Source organism: Spodoptera frugiperda, chromosome 29 (assembly GCF_023101765.2).
Source record: "Spodoptera frugiperda isolate SF20-4 chromosome 29, AGI-APGP_CSIRO_Sfru_2.0, whole genome shotgun sequence".
In the NCBI taxonomy this organism is placed as follows: Eukaryota; Metazoa; Arthropoda; class Insecta; order Lepidoptera; family Noctuidae; genus Spodoptera; species Spodoptera frugiperda.
In genome coordinates this window covers 10,363,275-10,379,122 of record NC_064240.1, presented here as the reverse complement: position 1 = coordinate 10,379,122, position 15,848 = coordinate 10,363,275, and the positions used below count along the sequence as shown (strand labels likewise).

The window sequence follows — 15,848 nt, the reverse complement described above, 5'->3', positions numbered from 1 at the left end:
ATATTATTTTATGTAAGGAAGTAAATAAATAGATAAAATATCGTGTTATCAAAGGGCAAGATGTTTTGTCCTATTCCATCGAATCAACAAAATGTTATGACGTAATTCATAAGACAAATATATGACCAAGTCTATGTAAAATGTTTGAGAAACAACTAAAAACAAGTTTGATGCAATGTCTTCCATTATTGTTACTAAGCTTCGCGTATTGTTGATAATTGTTGCATTTTAGAAATGTATAGTTTAGCTCTAGTATTAATTTAGTTTTATGCACAATGCAGATATTTCTATAGATCATTTTACTATGTAAAGTTGTACAGTGATTGCTTGGATTAGATGTTCAAGTGACCGATTTAAAAAACGGGTTAAACTGATGCAATGGAAACTACTACATTATGTACTTTACTTTGTTAGTTCTATGTTTAATAAAAATAATGATAACATAACGAAAATCTGAGCAAAAGTTCCCATAAGAAACGAAGTGTAGAAGTTGGACAAGAAAGTCCATTAAATTAGGACAAGTCATCGACGTTTTATGGACTGTACTGATTAATTTACATATTAAATGTCTTTCAACTAGGGCTCAAAATACTTTAACACGTTGCTGGCAATCACTGTATAAAACAAATAACGAAATCAAATAAACAGGCTGTGTATTATTGTGTTTATAAGCACCAATATTGTCTAATAATGTTCTTAATTTATATACCACACTCATTTCGTTGTACAATTTGTGCGTGTATTGGAAAGGAAATAAACAAATGACGGAATACATTTTTGTTTTTATTTTATTTAAAAAATACAAGAAGATAATTAAGGAGCCTCCTATATTTAGTTTAGTAATAGATTATTACGAAAATGAAACTTAGGTATAATACTTTAAGCTGACAGGAAACCGCCTTTTGGCCGCGTAATCTCTTCCAATTGGCGTCGTAAGAAGGCGTTCTGGAAGAAAGAAATACACAATTATTTAAATATATTTATAGGTCCCCTGATCTACGATGAATGAAAAAAAAAATACAATAATAGTTGGACCAACAAAAGTAGGACACTGTTAATATTTATATCACATAGGTGAGGTGAGGTGGAGATGAGCTCAAAATAGCTTACCATTTCTCTGAAATGCTTGTGTTGTCAATTTTTTTGTAAAATGAAACCGACAGTATATTTTACGAAACAAGAGTGCGTTCAGTGGTTGGCCGGCGAGAATAAACCAACCAATCAAAGCGTCGAACGCGCTCTCGTTTCGTTTTCGTTCAACGTAAAGCAACTCTCGTTTCGTTTTCGTTCAACATAAAGCAAACTTGTACTAAGGGTAGGTAACTATTTTCGTATAAAATGAAATAAAAAAAGCTTATTTTCTAATCACCTCTCTGAGCAGCTCGTCTTCTCTCTCGGCAGCAATTTTTAGCATTTCCTTCGATCTTTCTAGAAGTAAATCTTTATCGTGTATAGTTCTCTTCAGGTTTGCAACTTCTAGCCGATGGGTTTCCGATTGAAAACGACCCTGAAAGTAAATATAGATGAAAGATTTCATACTCTTTCCTACTTTTTTTGGTTTATTATGTTTTAGGGAGGATTTAACAAAGTTAATAATTTAGTAAGCTTGTCGTAGTTAGGTCACATTAACATTAAATTGACAGTAATCCCGATTTTTTCAGTAAATTAGATTTTCATACAAACAAAGTCGGACAAAGAATTATTTGAAGCAGTTGTTCACAATAACTTCTGATATTTTAGGAATGATTAATAACGAAACATTTACCTTTTCCGTATTGCTTCGGGTACTACGGCTACTGCTTGGTCTGGAATCACTTCTCTTGTGACTAGACCCTGACTTGTGCTCCGCTTGCAGCTTGTTAATTACGCCTGAAACAGAAGTTATATATACACTTTTTACCGTATCGTAATCCATAGTCTTCAGGAAATCTTTCTGATAAAAATGGAGATATTATGCAAATAAAATCATATTGAGGAGTGAGTATCGCTTTTCTTGCCACCACACTTTCCAAGGTAGTAGAGCATAGAGATAGGTACTAGAGCTCTCTGATAAACCTGAACTTTAATGAATGCATCGCTCGACATTTGAGGGGTTAATATTATCCAACGACTTCTCCAGCCTTAGGCAAGTCGAGACAGATTATCACTCTTACTAACTAAAAACCACCCCGTCCCTACTTCTGCTTTTCGAGCCGGAGCCCCGGTAAACTTGCTAAGCAGTCTGCCTTTACGGCAGGTTCTACTTAAGTAGTAGAGGGAGGCCCATAGTCTAGCTGTGCGCTGTTACACAGCACAGTGTTGATAATTATGATGATGATAAGTCCTATGTTTGCTGCAAAACATGTTGTTATAGCATAACCAAATAATCAATGTTCACGTACCTCTCAACGTAAGGACAGTTTGTTCAAGGTCGTTGATCCTGTGTTGGTTTGCAGTGGTGGGCATCGTCTCTATCGAGTTAATCTTCTGGGTCAGCTGGATGTTCTCCTCCTTCAACATCTCGCAGTAACTAACAGAAAAAAATAATAAGGAACGTTTTAGTACAAGTCAGTATTTTATTTAGTTAAGTGATTTAGTCAAGTGATTCGACAAGAATGGGCCGGCACGACGACTCCAGTCGCGACTGGAGTTATACCACGTTATATCACGTCGGTTATCCTCACGGAAAACCGACTTACTTGTGAAACAAAACTTACGTTACTTGTCCCCCTTCTAATCGCCAACGATTCTCCAACAACCCTAAATTATAACCCTAATTTATAACCCCCAAAAAGCTGGTAACGCACTTGTAACGCCTCTGGAGTTTCAAATGTCCATGGGCAGCGGCGTTTGCTTACCATCAGGTGATCCGTCTGCTCGTTTACCAGTTTATTCCATAAAAAAGTTAGTATACCTCTTCCAATAGTTAAGTTCAGGTTGTGCATCGCCTCCGGACTTGAGAGGGGTTCGTATTTGAGACTCCAGTAGCGTGGACTCCAGCTTCAACACTTGTCCCTTCAGTGAGGTAATCTCTGCTAGAGACCTCTCGTATTCCGATACTAGGAGCTCGTTACCCTATAAAAGTAATTAATAAAAAATAATGCAGTTATTTCTGTATTTTAAATAATAAAAGAAAAATAATCCAATAAAAAGAAGATATGAAAATGGAACGGACTGGAATTAAATAAAAAATAAATGCAAAACCACAGATAACTATGGAATGTTCATCATGAGCAGCGTACGCAGACGCGGCGACGTCGCGAAACTCAAAACTAATAGAGCTCTTCTCCTTTAAAAATATGTGAGTAAAGCTTGATTTTTAGTTAATTTAGTATATCTCGCGATAGTTATTATAAAAATAAACCCTTTAACTACTCATGTCAAGAATATTACCTTCTCAGCAATCTCCAAGGCGGCGATCCTCCTCTGCTGAGCCTGTACTCGATCCAGCAAGGCCTGTGACGACACCGGCAGAGCTGCCTCTGAACACATGCATTCCTTGCTACACCGCTCTGGCTTCTCTTGAGTCTCTGCTTCTTGCTTCTCAATTGCTATTATTTGGCTGTCGTCTATAGGTTTAGAATGAGAATTAATATGAACAACTGCCTTATTGATTGAACTGAATCAATCGTAAGTGTAACGTGTGGGACACCTCGCCTTTATAAGTAGCTTAACGCCCGAATACTCAAACGCTACTCAATTTTAAGTTGTATTTAAATATCGTGCTATCTCTGTCATTGTATAAAAAATTGATAGTGACAGAACTACATTTGAGAGCGTCTTAAAATTAGTAATATAATGACACTTAATTAAAGGTAATCATAAGAAACAGACATTTCCTCATTTGCTCCCGAAGCCTCGTCATTGCATCAGAAGATTCCAGGTTCGAATTCTGGCAGAGTAACCATGCAAGGACGACACTTTGGGAGCAAATGAGGAGACGTCTGTTTCTTATTATTAGCTTTAATTGAGTGTCAATATTACTGCTACTAAATTACGCTACTTAATATAAGGGCGAGGTATCACACATAGTGTGTGTCATCATATAAGTATGAATTTTATTACAAAACTTACGTTTAGCTTCATTAAGCCTGGCAAGCAGCACTCGCTTCTCCTTCTCTAGTCTTGACACCGTTGACTTGGCGAGGCTCAGACCGGCTTCCAGTTTAATGACTTCCTGGCATTTCTCATCGTAGCGTGATTGCCAACGTTCGGACGCTTGTTGTGCTCTGACCAATTTCGTTATGTTTATTGCAAGGTGGATGCACAAGATTTGGGAAAAAATTGAAAAAGAGCAGGGGTTTGTTAGGTTGGTTAAAGGATCACAATCGTCAGTCAACATTTATAGATGAAGCTATTGAAGTTGATTGGGAAATAAAAGCCTTACGCTTCATTAGTGCTTGCTACTAGTATGTACAAAATAAAAACCGTCTAAATAATGAGCTGTTACTTGGTGATTAACTTTCTTTATCGCCCACATTATTTTAAGTTAGGTAATGTCACTGAAATCTTCCCCTAAGTCTGAAAAATACCGCATCAAAATCGATTCAGCCAAACGCGAGATAATTGCGCACAAACATACATACAGATCAAACTGAGAACTTACTTATTTTTTGAAGTCGATTAATAAAAAAATCAACTTAAAGTTTAATTGCAGCCTTTGAGGTTGATAAGTCTAAATTTATTATCAGGGCCAAAATATAACAGCAGATTACCTCTTCCACTTGTCCCAGAGCGCAAGACTAGAGTTGGTGTCTCGCCTGGCGCTGGTCAGTTGAGCTTGTAGCGACGCGATCTTGTTGTGCAACGCCGCTGTTTCAGCCGTCGTCACCTTGTGCCCGGTCGTGCTACTGTAACCATCATATAACCATTGCTTTGATTATTTTCCTTTTGTTATCTATTATGATGTTTTTATATTAAGTACCATTGGTACTACTTCATCACCATCATCAGCCGAGAGACGTCCATTGCTGAACAAAGGCCACCCCCTTGGTACTACTTGAATGAAATGATTTCATTAAATGTTCCTCTGACCGTACTTCATGCAAATACTTAAGAGTAGCACAGACAGAATCCTGTCTGAATATCAGAATGTTAATTTATTCTGGAAAATAATCCTTATGCATAAAATGACAAAGTATAATTTACATTCTAAAGACTTGATTCTTGAGGTTCTGTGCGTCCAAGCGAGCTCGCCTCTCCCTTGAAGCCAGGACTTTGATCTGTCGACGAAGGATTGCGTTTTGTTTTCCAGCTAACTGCTTTTCTCGACGCAGACGTTCTATTACTGGCTCTTGCCTGAGAAAAAAATAAAATGAAGTTTCAGAATATTTAATTTTTTTTTTATTTAAAATGAAAATAGACTTGATTGAGTGTGTCGTAAGTAGTATAAGGGTGTCTGCACACTTTCCTGAATCCCCACATATCACAAAGGCCTAACACAATATCAAGAATCCACCTCATCGAAGAAATCATTTCTATTTATTTTACTCCTGTCGCATTCTCTGTCTTTCACTCTGTCATACGTAACTCACTCACTCTGTTATACGCAACTGAAAGAATGCGAGCGCATCGGTCGAATCGACCGCATAAACTGCGCCGAATCTGATGACGTCATTCTAATTCGTCTAGGATTTCTGGGGTTCTTCCATATGCGGTCGTTTCGACTTGGGGAAGTGAAAATTCGTTTTGTTCGACTCGTTCGGCTTGAATAAGTGTGCCTTCACCTAATCACCTAAAGGTTTTGGTGAAATCAGTGTATACGCGAGAAGATCAGAAGAAAATCAAGACAGACAGGTACTGTGTAGATAACATAATTGCCGAAAAGTGGGTATTAAACTTAATAGGTGCACTTCTACCAGAAGATATTTAAGAATCTTACCATATGGTTGTAGAAGAAGCTGGAATCCTCATAACATCATCATGCGAATCGTGCAGGTCGACAGAGGACTCGAACTTTAATTCAAGTCTGTCCGAACCGTGATGGGATAACACATCGCTTGTTTCATCCACTTCCACTATGGCTGATAGGTCGAAACTGGGGTCGTTTACGGAAATCAGAGTTTGCATATTCATAACTTGTGTCTGAAAACAAGGTTTTTAATATGTAGTTATCTCCTTTAGGATACATATATGGAAATTGTAGTGCACTCATTTTCCTACTATTTTGTTACGAAAAAATACTTTTTATTATTAAACTAGCGATCCGCCCCAGCTTCGCATGGGCGCAATGATATTATATTACGCATGTATTATAGATCTATCTATAAAAAAAACCGCATCAATAATCCGTTGCGTAGTTTCAAAGATTTAAGCATACAAAGAGACATAGGGACAGATAAAGCAACTTTGTTTTATAATATGTAGAGAAGAATCCACTTACTTTCAGGTTGTTGATGACAATCCGCAGCTGTTCAATCTGTGTATCTTTATCAGACAGTTGCTTCAGGTAAACAGTTTTCTGATCAGTCAGCCTTGTCCTTAGGTCCATGTGTTCTCGCTGCATGTCATTCAGCTGAGTCAACCAGTGTTCATTCTCTGCTTTATACGATTTCACCTGTAAATGACATGTTATGTAAAACATATATTATATTCTGTGGTAGTATTTTTATCTTGTGGGCCCATTACATCACCTCATGACAATGCCGTTCTTCTAGCTGTGAATTAAGCTGTTCCATTTTCATAAGTCTTTCTGTAGCCAAATCCTTCCACCGTGCGGATTCACTTTGATATGTTGTCCTAAAATAAAATGAATATTTAATCAAAAGCATTATTTATAGTTTATCACGTCTAATTTTACCAATACCAACAGTTCCGATTTGCACTCATCAAGTTCACTCTGTAGTTTGAAACACTTGTCTTCCAATTCTGAAGTTTTCATTGTATATTTTGTAACCACTTCTTTTATCGCTTCTCCGTTGGAAGCACTTGATTCACTGGCTCGTCTGCAATAAATAAGTGATTAGTGGCATGTTTAGGATCTTGTTGCGTCATACAAGTGTTATCACCTTGTCAAAATGATTGATTTGTATGTAAGACATTCCGGTAAAAATGTAAGCATAAATATCCTACCTATCTAACTTTGACTGCAGTTCCACAATTTTTAATTGTAGATCTTTCACGGATTTTGTGTATTCATCTCTTTCATTATTTAGTAGTCCTTTGTATTCCACAATTATTGCATTTTTATCGTCTTCCATCTGTTTCAAAGCAAGCAATAGAGATTTATTCTCTTCATTGGCCGTTTCTCTCTTTTGGTTGGCTTCAGCGTATTGTTTCATTTGCAAATCGATTATTTGTTTTTTTAAATCATCAACAGCTAATTGCAATTTGTCGTTCATAATATCTTTTTGACTACTCGATTCTTTAAGATTTTGCAGTTTAGATTCGTAAGTAACTTTCTCATTATTGAGAGCTAAGATTTCTTCAGTACGTTTATGTGTTAATGACATAGCGTCGTATAACTGTTTATTTGTTTTGTCTATTTCAATTGTTAGAGATTCTATGTGCTCACGCATTTTACTTATTACGTCATTGTTTTCATCTGTTTGAATTAATTTGTTAGTACTCATTATTTCAATGGTTTGTGTAACAGCATCGGAATATTTCTTGCTTGGTTGTCTTTGTAAAACTTTAACTGGAGAATCTGCCTTTTTATTTTCCGATTGTCTATCTGTCGTTTCTTTTGGTTGGTTAGTAGTCGCTTGTAATATTTGTGGTTTTGTTAATGTTATTGTTTGACTTCCTGCAATAAAATGAAAGTTTGACAATACTGTATGAAATTTATTATATTTTATTATTTAAGTACAGGGGAAAAACTCAGGAAAACATTTTGAGAAACCTACTTCGAGGACTACTAGAGTCATCTTCAGATTGAACATCTTCCAATTCCATTTGAACAGATTGATCATCGGTGTCCTCGCCAATACTTCTACGTCGGTCGTTCGTGCCAGTTTTCTCAAACCCTTGGTTTAGCAGTACAAGAGTTCTTTCTATATTAGTACAATGCTTCATTAAATCTTCCTGAGACGTTTCCATAGCCTTTAATTTTTTATTTATGTGTTCTATTTCTCTGGTATTTACTGATTGCTGTAATGATAAATACAAATAAGTATAAATAATAGCAATCATTGGCGTAGCTTTTACGCAAGGATTTTTACTTACCATCATAATGTATTTCAGTTTATGCGGACAACTGTCTTCTTCTATCAAGCATTTATTTTTGGACACATCCAAAATTTGGTCGAATACAGCGTGTTTGGAAATTAAGTTGGCTCGCAAATTTTCTATTTCGTAAAGCTTTTCGTCGACAGCTCGATTTTTGCGAGAAAGTTCTTCTAATTTATTTAAATATTTTTCAATAGATATTAGTGGAATGCTTCCTTGATACTGTTGTCGGAGTGTTGTCAAAATCTCATACAAATATCTAAAATATTTTAGTGAATTATTCAGAAAATTTTAACTATCAGTATTTATTTTTGTGTCTGAAATGTTTTTTATTTAACACTTTATACCTGAATTTAGACTCATATCTCGTAGAATATACATCGAAGATTTTTTGACGCGCTCTGAACATATCTTCAGCTTGTATTCGTAATTCCCTTTCCTTATTAAGAGCTGCTTGAAGTCGTTCCAATCTTTTGTGGCTTTCTGAAGCCTGAAGATGGGCGATTAAGATTTCTCCACTAAGTCTGTGAATACAATGTTACTGATTAATTTTTAAACTAATTTCTCCTTTTGGATCTTAATAGTAAGAAAACAGAATGCATTTTTGTATTGAATTTCGATAAACTAACAAAAATTATAAGTGTTTTCATAAGGAATATACAGGATTGATTCACCTTGCTATTATAGCTTTATTGTCACTTGCAGATTGTAGATCTAAGATCTGATGTTGCAGCATATTAATTTCCAAGTCATTGCTCATTTGTCTTTGTTGACTGTCTTGCAACTGTAATAAGAAATTAAATTATTTTACTCTTATACTATCTACGAATGTCGGTTTCATTCGAAAGTTTAAGTACCTGGAGTAGTGCAATATCTAACTGACTACTAATATGTTGGCATTTTTCTTTTAGTAACACGTTTTCGTCAGATAACGTGTGTAGTTGATCCTTCATTAAATTAGCTTCTTGTTTTGTTAAAGAAGCTAAAGTTTCGTCTCTAAAACCAGATAACGCAATTATTATTTGTATATTTTCAAAGAAATCTATTTAATGTGTTAATTTTGTATGTCTTACATATTTTTCACTTGAACATCTTGTAGCTCCGTATTTTTTAATTCTAAAGTAGTAATCTTTTTATTTTTATCATCCAACTCAGAACATAGTTGCTTTATTTGCGTGTTCTGCACCATTTGTTCTACTTTTGATTCCATTTTCTGTATATTATCTTCTAATGATTTCCCTAAGAACAAAACATAGAGTGAAACTTCTTTTTTAGAGATTGAACAGTAATTAATATTAAAATATAACTACAAATACCTTTATGTTGGTTCATTTCAAATCGAATGCAGTTAATTATATTAACTTTATCTTCATCAAGTCGACTAAATAGATTTAACATGTGATTTTTATTGTTAACACCAGCTTCCACAAGTTTCCTGTATTTCGAAAGAATCTCACTGAGGGCAAAGTTTTGTTTCCAAAAGAGCTCAAGTGACACTGAGTAACGCAATCTATCAGTTAAATTAGCGACATTAAGAATTAGTTTTTGTATTTGTGTTTCATACTCTGATGCTGCTTCCATTGCATCTCTTTTGCTTTCCAGAACTTCGTTTTTCAAATTTTCGTTCAAGGTCCGAAGATATTTATATGCTTCTTCTAAATACGCACACTTTCTTTCCAAACATGTAATACTAGGAATAGGGATGGGAACTATTCCTGGTGAATGGTCACTGCTATCATCTTCTTGCAATTGACTTTTTAATCTTTCTATCTGTGCTTTGTAATTTTCTTCCTGAATAGACCACTTATTGAGATCGTCGCTGGCATGTATTGCCATAGACGTCAGTTTATCAAATAGTTCCTTGAATTTCACATGAAAATACTCCAATCCCTTTTTTAGTTGACATTCGTACAAAGAATTTCCATTTTCGACCAATTTATCTATTTGTGATTTGTCATAAAAGTCAATGTCATTTTGTTCTTTTTCTGACATCCATGAACCAAATTCAATATCATCATTCTTTTGTTGCAATATTTTCTCTTCAGCCTCCTTTTCTTTATTTTTAACCTCCATTTCATTCAATCTCTTTTCAAGTTCTGATGATTTTTTCGTTGCATCTGATAGCTGAGCCATTACGTCGAAGGTTTCTTTTCTGTGAACCATTTATCGTTTTAAAATAAAATATGTAATACAAATAAATAAGTAACATAAGAGGGAGAAACATTAACTACCTTGCTTCATGTAAGGCTGTCAAAAGTGCATCTTTACCACCCAAAGCGGTTCGTAATTCCATCACCGTGGACATATGTGGTGCGAACCAGCCAGCCGAGTTACGTGCATCCATTGATAACAGAATTGCTTCCAAACTTGGACATTTTAATGTCAGCACACCAGAAGAAGTCTTACCTGGGAATTTAATATATTTAATGACGAATGACATAATTTAATCCGATACCAATCTTTCGTGGCCTACTTACTGTTATCTTTTAAGAAGTCTAGGATTTCTTGGAGTCCTTTCCGAAGACCTTTGTTTTCTTCAATAATGGCCAACATTTCCTTTTCTTGATTTTCTTTCTCTATTACAACTTGTTGAAGTTCAGATTCTGTTACAGTGCTGAAAATGTTACCTTGTTGAATGACTAGATCAAGGAAAATTATAACTTGAATGTAAATATAAAATTACCTTGTAACTTCTTCTTTTTCAACTTTGGGCTCTTTTTCATCGCTTTCACTATCCTCAACTATTTCATCTATTTTACTTTTTGTGTATCCAACTTTATTTAGAACACTAATCAGTTTTTTAATTTTAGTATTCAATTGACGGTTACTCAGTTCTGATCCGACAAGTTTATTTTCGAGTCTCTTTAATTCTTTTGTGATTTTCGTATTGGTTTCTTGTAAATTACGATAGTCTTTCATAATTCCTTTGACGGGGATTTTTTCATCGGAAGGTACGTTGAATCTTTGCCTGTCGATAGTAAGAAATATTGAATTACATAATTTTTACATTGAAAGTTCATTATGTATCATTATGAAGATTACTAAATTACCTGAGTGTCTCATTTTCAAGCTGTAAATCATTAATTAAATTGTTCAAAGTATTTGCTTCTTGAACCAAAGTTTTGATGCCTTCGTCCTTGAACTTCAGTTGTCGTTTTTTATTTTTTAACCCTTCAAGTAACGCATTTATTCCTTCGTCTGATTGCAAAAGTTGTAGTTGTGATGTTATTTCTGTCAACTTATCAACAATAACAATGAATAATAAAATTTTATTCTAAGGAATTCATATTCATTGTTCATTTTTGTAACTTACCTCTTTTTCCCTGGCTGCAACCATTTCTTCCGCGCCCTGAAGACTAACCGTTAACGTTTTTACTTTACGTTTCAATTTGTTAATAATTGTTCTTTCTTTGTTATCGTCGCTTATATTTTTAGCCTCAGATACAGAATTATCAGGAACTTCTTCAATTACTGCTTTCAGCTGCTTATTTTCAGCTCTCAATAAATTAATGAGATTGGCTGTTTGTTCAATTTCATTTGAAGCTTCAGTCAATTTATCTTGCAACTCCTTTATTTTACGTTTTTCTGCGTCACTTTTCTGTATGAGATGAGAAAATTGTTAGGTAATTGGACTCAAATGCTTAACAGTTGAATGGATAGTTCTGTCTAATTTTAATATTGTGAACTTACCTTGGGTGATGAAGTTGTAGTTTTTGTAGCTTCTTTCAAATCTTCTTTTAACTTCAAGTTTTCATTAGATACTGCTTCTAATTCAGCTTTCTTTGACTTTGCTATGCTCTGAGAAAATTAAAACATAGTGTCTATGTACATAATCTCATTAAGAATAACGTAGATATTGTTTTATACTTACTTTCCAATGTTGAACTTTAGATTTGATGTCTTCATACAGGTTTTCTCTTTTGGAATCTTTTTCAAAAAGTTCTTTCCTCAATCCTTCCATTTCAACCGATAGATGAGCTTTGGCTTGCTCTGACTTTCCTAATAGCTCTATAATAACAAAATATTGTAACAACTTAATTAGTTTTTTATTCATCTTGGATAGTATAAGAAAACAATAATTCGTAACAACTTTACCTTTTAATTGTCCACATTCACTATTGATCGCCATTATTTGCTCTGTTAAGTTATCGATCAAATTAGTAGCTTCAGTTAACTTATCCTTAAGAACGGAAACCTTTTCTTTTAGGTTCGTATTCTCTTCTTCTAAAATCTGTAAACGATTAATACTTATCGTTATGTTCTGTAGGTTTTAAACGTTCATTATGCCCGGTTTACATTATTCCAGTCCAGCGATCCAGTCCAGTACTGGATTGCTTACTGGAAAAAAAACCGGCACTGGAATGAACTGAATCCAGTAAGCATTCCAGTCCAGTAACTGGATTCGCGGTCTACTTTTCGGTCCAGTGCGATCAATCCAGTGCAACTGGAATAATGTAGACGGCCAATCCAGTGCCATTCCAGTGCTGACGAAGTACACACGTGTTGGTTGTTTTTGCGGACTTTTTTGCGAAGAAAAAGGATTTAACAATGGTGAAGAAGTTATCTGAAGACGAAACTATAAAGTTTGTCTCTATATACAGAGATAATCCGTGTTTATGGGACATAACATCAGAAAATTATAAAAACAAAGCTATGCGTCAAACTGCTTTGCAAAATCTGTGCATTGGTATGGAAATTGAAGGATCTCTTGTTGAAATCATTGTCACTGTAGTGTTCAGACTTCACCGGCTTCTAAATAACTGGAATAATGTAGACGTAACAGATCCAGTCCAGTAAGCAATCCAGTACTGGACTGGATCGCTGGACTGGAATAATGTAAACCGGGCATTAGACATTGAAATGTACTTACTTTAACATCATTAAGTAGCTTTCTAATATGTTTGTTCTTCATAGTAACTTCTTGTTCCAGTTCAGCAACCGCATTCATTTCAGACAGTACATCACGACTGGAGTCACTGTCTATATCGAAGTTACTTCTACTCTCTTCCAGTTTACTCTTCCTTGACTCCAAGTCAGCAATATCAGCGTACAATTGCTCCAATATTTCTTTGTTTGCTTTTATTATTTCTTCTTGGTGAGTTATTGTTTCTAGTGCGCTGTCGTTACTTTGTGTTGGGGACACTGTGTCATTAAAATAAGCAAAGAATTACTGGGATTTTATTTTTTCAGTTTTTCGGAAATTTCTTAGTAGTAGCACGGAGTCTGGAAATGTGCCCAGTATATAGCAATAGGCTCACATTTACATGCGACTTATACCAAAAATGGTGAAAAGTGGGTGTACATTGTACAGCGTAATGTGCACCTCTGCCTACCCCGAGGATAAAAAGGCGTGTCGTTGTGTGTTACCATAAGTACTGTAGTTACAAACGTTAGCCATTTTAAGATTGCATAGAGCACATAATAACAGGCTTAGCTTGAAACTCGCCATACTTACGACAAAATGCCAATTAACAAACACCTTAAGTGATTGATAGAAAGTGTCTAATGTCTATACTAGGTTTATCTGTCTTGTTAGGAAGACGGCGTGTAGCAAAATATAAGGTGTCCATTAGAAAACATAATTGCATTTCTCTTTGAAAACACAAGATTAGCAATGAATGGAAACATTCAAGTGTAAAATAAGCAATTTGTACTTGTAAAGAGAAAACAGCGAGGGAAATTCAATGTGGTAATTTTTAATATTAAATGAGAAAGTGTTTTAACACAATATCATAATGTTGGACTTAGTGTTGCTGCAATAACTAAGAAAGTTGTGCTTACCTGCGTATGTACTCTCCACTTTCATTTTACCGCTTTTCTTATGTGATGACTTTAGTTGTCCAACTAAATTGTTTACCTGAAGTAATATGAATGTTATGATAAATAGTAATTATTAGCTGTTGTCAGAAGTTTTGGTTTTGCTGTTTTATGCCGCTGGATACCCGTACCTTTTGTACAAGGTTGCTTTACGTTTAATGTAATCGAAATGAGAGCGCATTCGGTGCTCTGATACGAATACTTTCTCGATAGTTTTCGTGCACTTAGAGGGTTTAGTATAAGTTTGTTTTACGTTTCACAAGAACGAAACGAAAGCGCGTGCTCGTTCAACGTAAATTGAACTCGTACTAAGAGTACTGATTGGTTGGTTTATTCGCGCCAGCCAATTACATAGCCAAACGCGTTCTCATTTCGATTACCTTAAACATAGGTAAAGTAAGCTCATACTAAAAGTACCGGTCACTGGAGCGTGAGAAAAGGCACTTATTCGGATATTTTCAATTTCTATTTGATTGATGGTCAGCTGTTGATTTAGACGGAACCAGGTCGCGTGCTTTAATATTTTGTTGAACAACTTATTTAAATATTCACTAATTATAGGTGGGATTGTCTGCACTCAACCGTTACATTATGCATATGTTGTTTACGCTATTAAAATGAACGAAATTTGATGCGAAACAACAATTTGGGGATCACATAAAGTTGCAGGAATTGAACGCGTGAAGCGTTACGCAGCAGCCGGTCATGCAGTTACTGCATCAATGGCGTCAATCATGCGTTACATTGATTGGAAATATAATTCATAATTATGTAAGTTTGTCTATCATTTTATGTCTAGCTATTTATAAGCATTTATGAAATAGAAAACAATAATATTTAAAGAGCTTTCTAATTGTGCATTTTACCATGAAATTGCAAACTAGCATGATGCATTCATATTTTCGCAAGTCATTAAAACTTTTTTTTAAATACCTGTTCGCTCTTCAGTTTTAGAATATCTTGTGCAAGTCTAAATAGTGTTTTCAAGTCAGTAAAGTTCAATTCAATATCATCAGCCTCCATCCAACACAAACTTTCACATAATTTCTCTTTATCCGATTGTGTCAGTTCCTTCTGTGAGAAACTTAATATTTCTCGCCAATCCGTTTCCACCATTTTTGATAATAAACTTTTATCTTTTACCTCAAGAATAATAATTAAGATCTGCAATGCGCGTCTGACTCATTTCCGTAAAATGAATGTTTGTTTATATTTGGTTCCGTTGCTAAGCAACGAAATTTATGAGTATGTTGCCATTAGTGAAAAAAGCATAATGAAAAAATATTATTTATTTTGGTAAACGTTGAAACAAAAATTTATGAGATAATTTATCAACACATTTACATAAAAAAATATTGCTAAAAAAGTAGATTAAATAAATCACAGAATGCCTTTTAAAAACAAATAATACAAAATGTATTCGACCTTCATAATATAGGTAGTATAATAGGTACTGGCTGATTTTTATAAAAACTCTGGATGGAGACCATTTATGATTTTAAAAAAAGAAACGAGTTTATTTTTCTATAACTTTTATGGCTTTTCTCAATTATTTTTAGCACATACGGCCTGTGACTTAATGACTTGATTTTATATTTTGAATGAGGTTTTATATCTTTACAAAAAATAATAAAACGAATGTCATGTAATGACTGGGCAGTCCGTTCATAAATATTTATTTTAGTTATTCTTTAAATATTCGAAATACCTGCAGGTATTTCGAATATTTAAACCTATTTATAAGCAATATGTATTATTTTGACATCTAAGATCTCGTTTGGAAATAATTCTGGATGTGCCGCACACAACACAAGTAGTCAGTATGGTCGGTCGATAGGTATTCATAGCTATTCGGTCTAGCTCTAATGGTTTGTAAATATATACAA

At 34.7% G+C, this 15,848-nt stretch overlaps 1 protein-coding gene across 1 annotated transcript; it reads right to left on the bottom strand.

Moving 5' to 3' along the window:
• Positions 1-410: 410 nt before the first annotated feature.
• Positions 411-15,147, bottom strand: LOC118268545 (centrosomal protein of 290 kDa). The gene is made up of 32 exons (XM_050706630.1): positions 14,896-15,147; positions 13,927-14,002; positions 13,016-13,287; positions 12,241-12,376; positions 12,017-12,153; positions 11,836-11,943; positions 11,459-11,743; positions 11,196-11,383; positions 10,829-11,113; positions 10,623-10,759; positions 10,377-10,551; positions 9,462-10,297; positions 9,219-9,384; positions 9,003-9,141; positions 8,820-8,929; positions 8,493-8,669; positions 8,143-8,404; positions 7,824-8,067; positions 7,051-7,723; positions 6,789-6,923; positions 6,612-6,717; positions 6,362-6,535; positions 5,861-6,063; positions 5,128-5,277; positions 4,695-4,829; positions 4,054-4,208; positions 3,373-3,548; positions 2,894-3,054; positions 2,382-2,509; positions 1,766-1,869; positions 1,370-1,507; positions 411-945 (listed from the first exon to the last, which is right to left on the bottom strand). The coding sequence occupies exons 1-32, from the start codon at positions 15,076-15,078 to the stop codon at positions 880-882; spliced, it is 6,420 nt and encodes a 2,139-aa protein (XP_050562587.1). The 5' UTR covers positions 15,079-15,147; the 3' UTR covers positions 411-879.
• Positions 15,148-15,848: the final 701 nt, after the last annotated feature.

What these genes read in the sequence shown, in the direction of transcription:
- LOC118268545 (XM_050706630.1), bottom strand. Translation starts at nt 15,078, where the DNA reads ATGGTGGAAACGGATTGGCGAGAAATATTAAGTTTCTCACAGAAGGAA. An exon ending in AAGAACGGCATTGTCATGAG is followed by an intron (nt 6,536 to 6,611) that starts GTGATGTAATGG and finishes TGTCATTTACAG; the next exon opens with GTGAAATCGTATAAAGCAGA. An exon ending in AAGACGAGCTGCTCAGAGAG is followed by an intron (nt 946 to 1,369) that starts GTGATTAGAAAA and finishes TCTTTCTTCCAG; the next exon opens with AACGCCTTCTTACGACGCCA.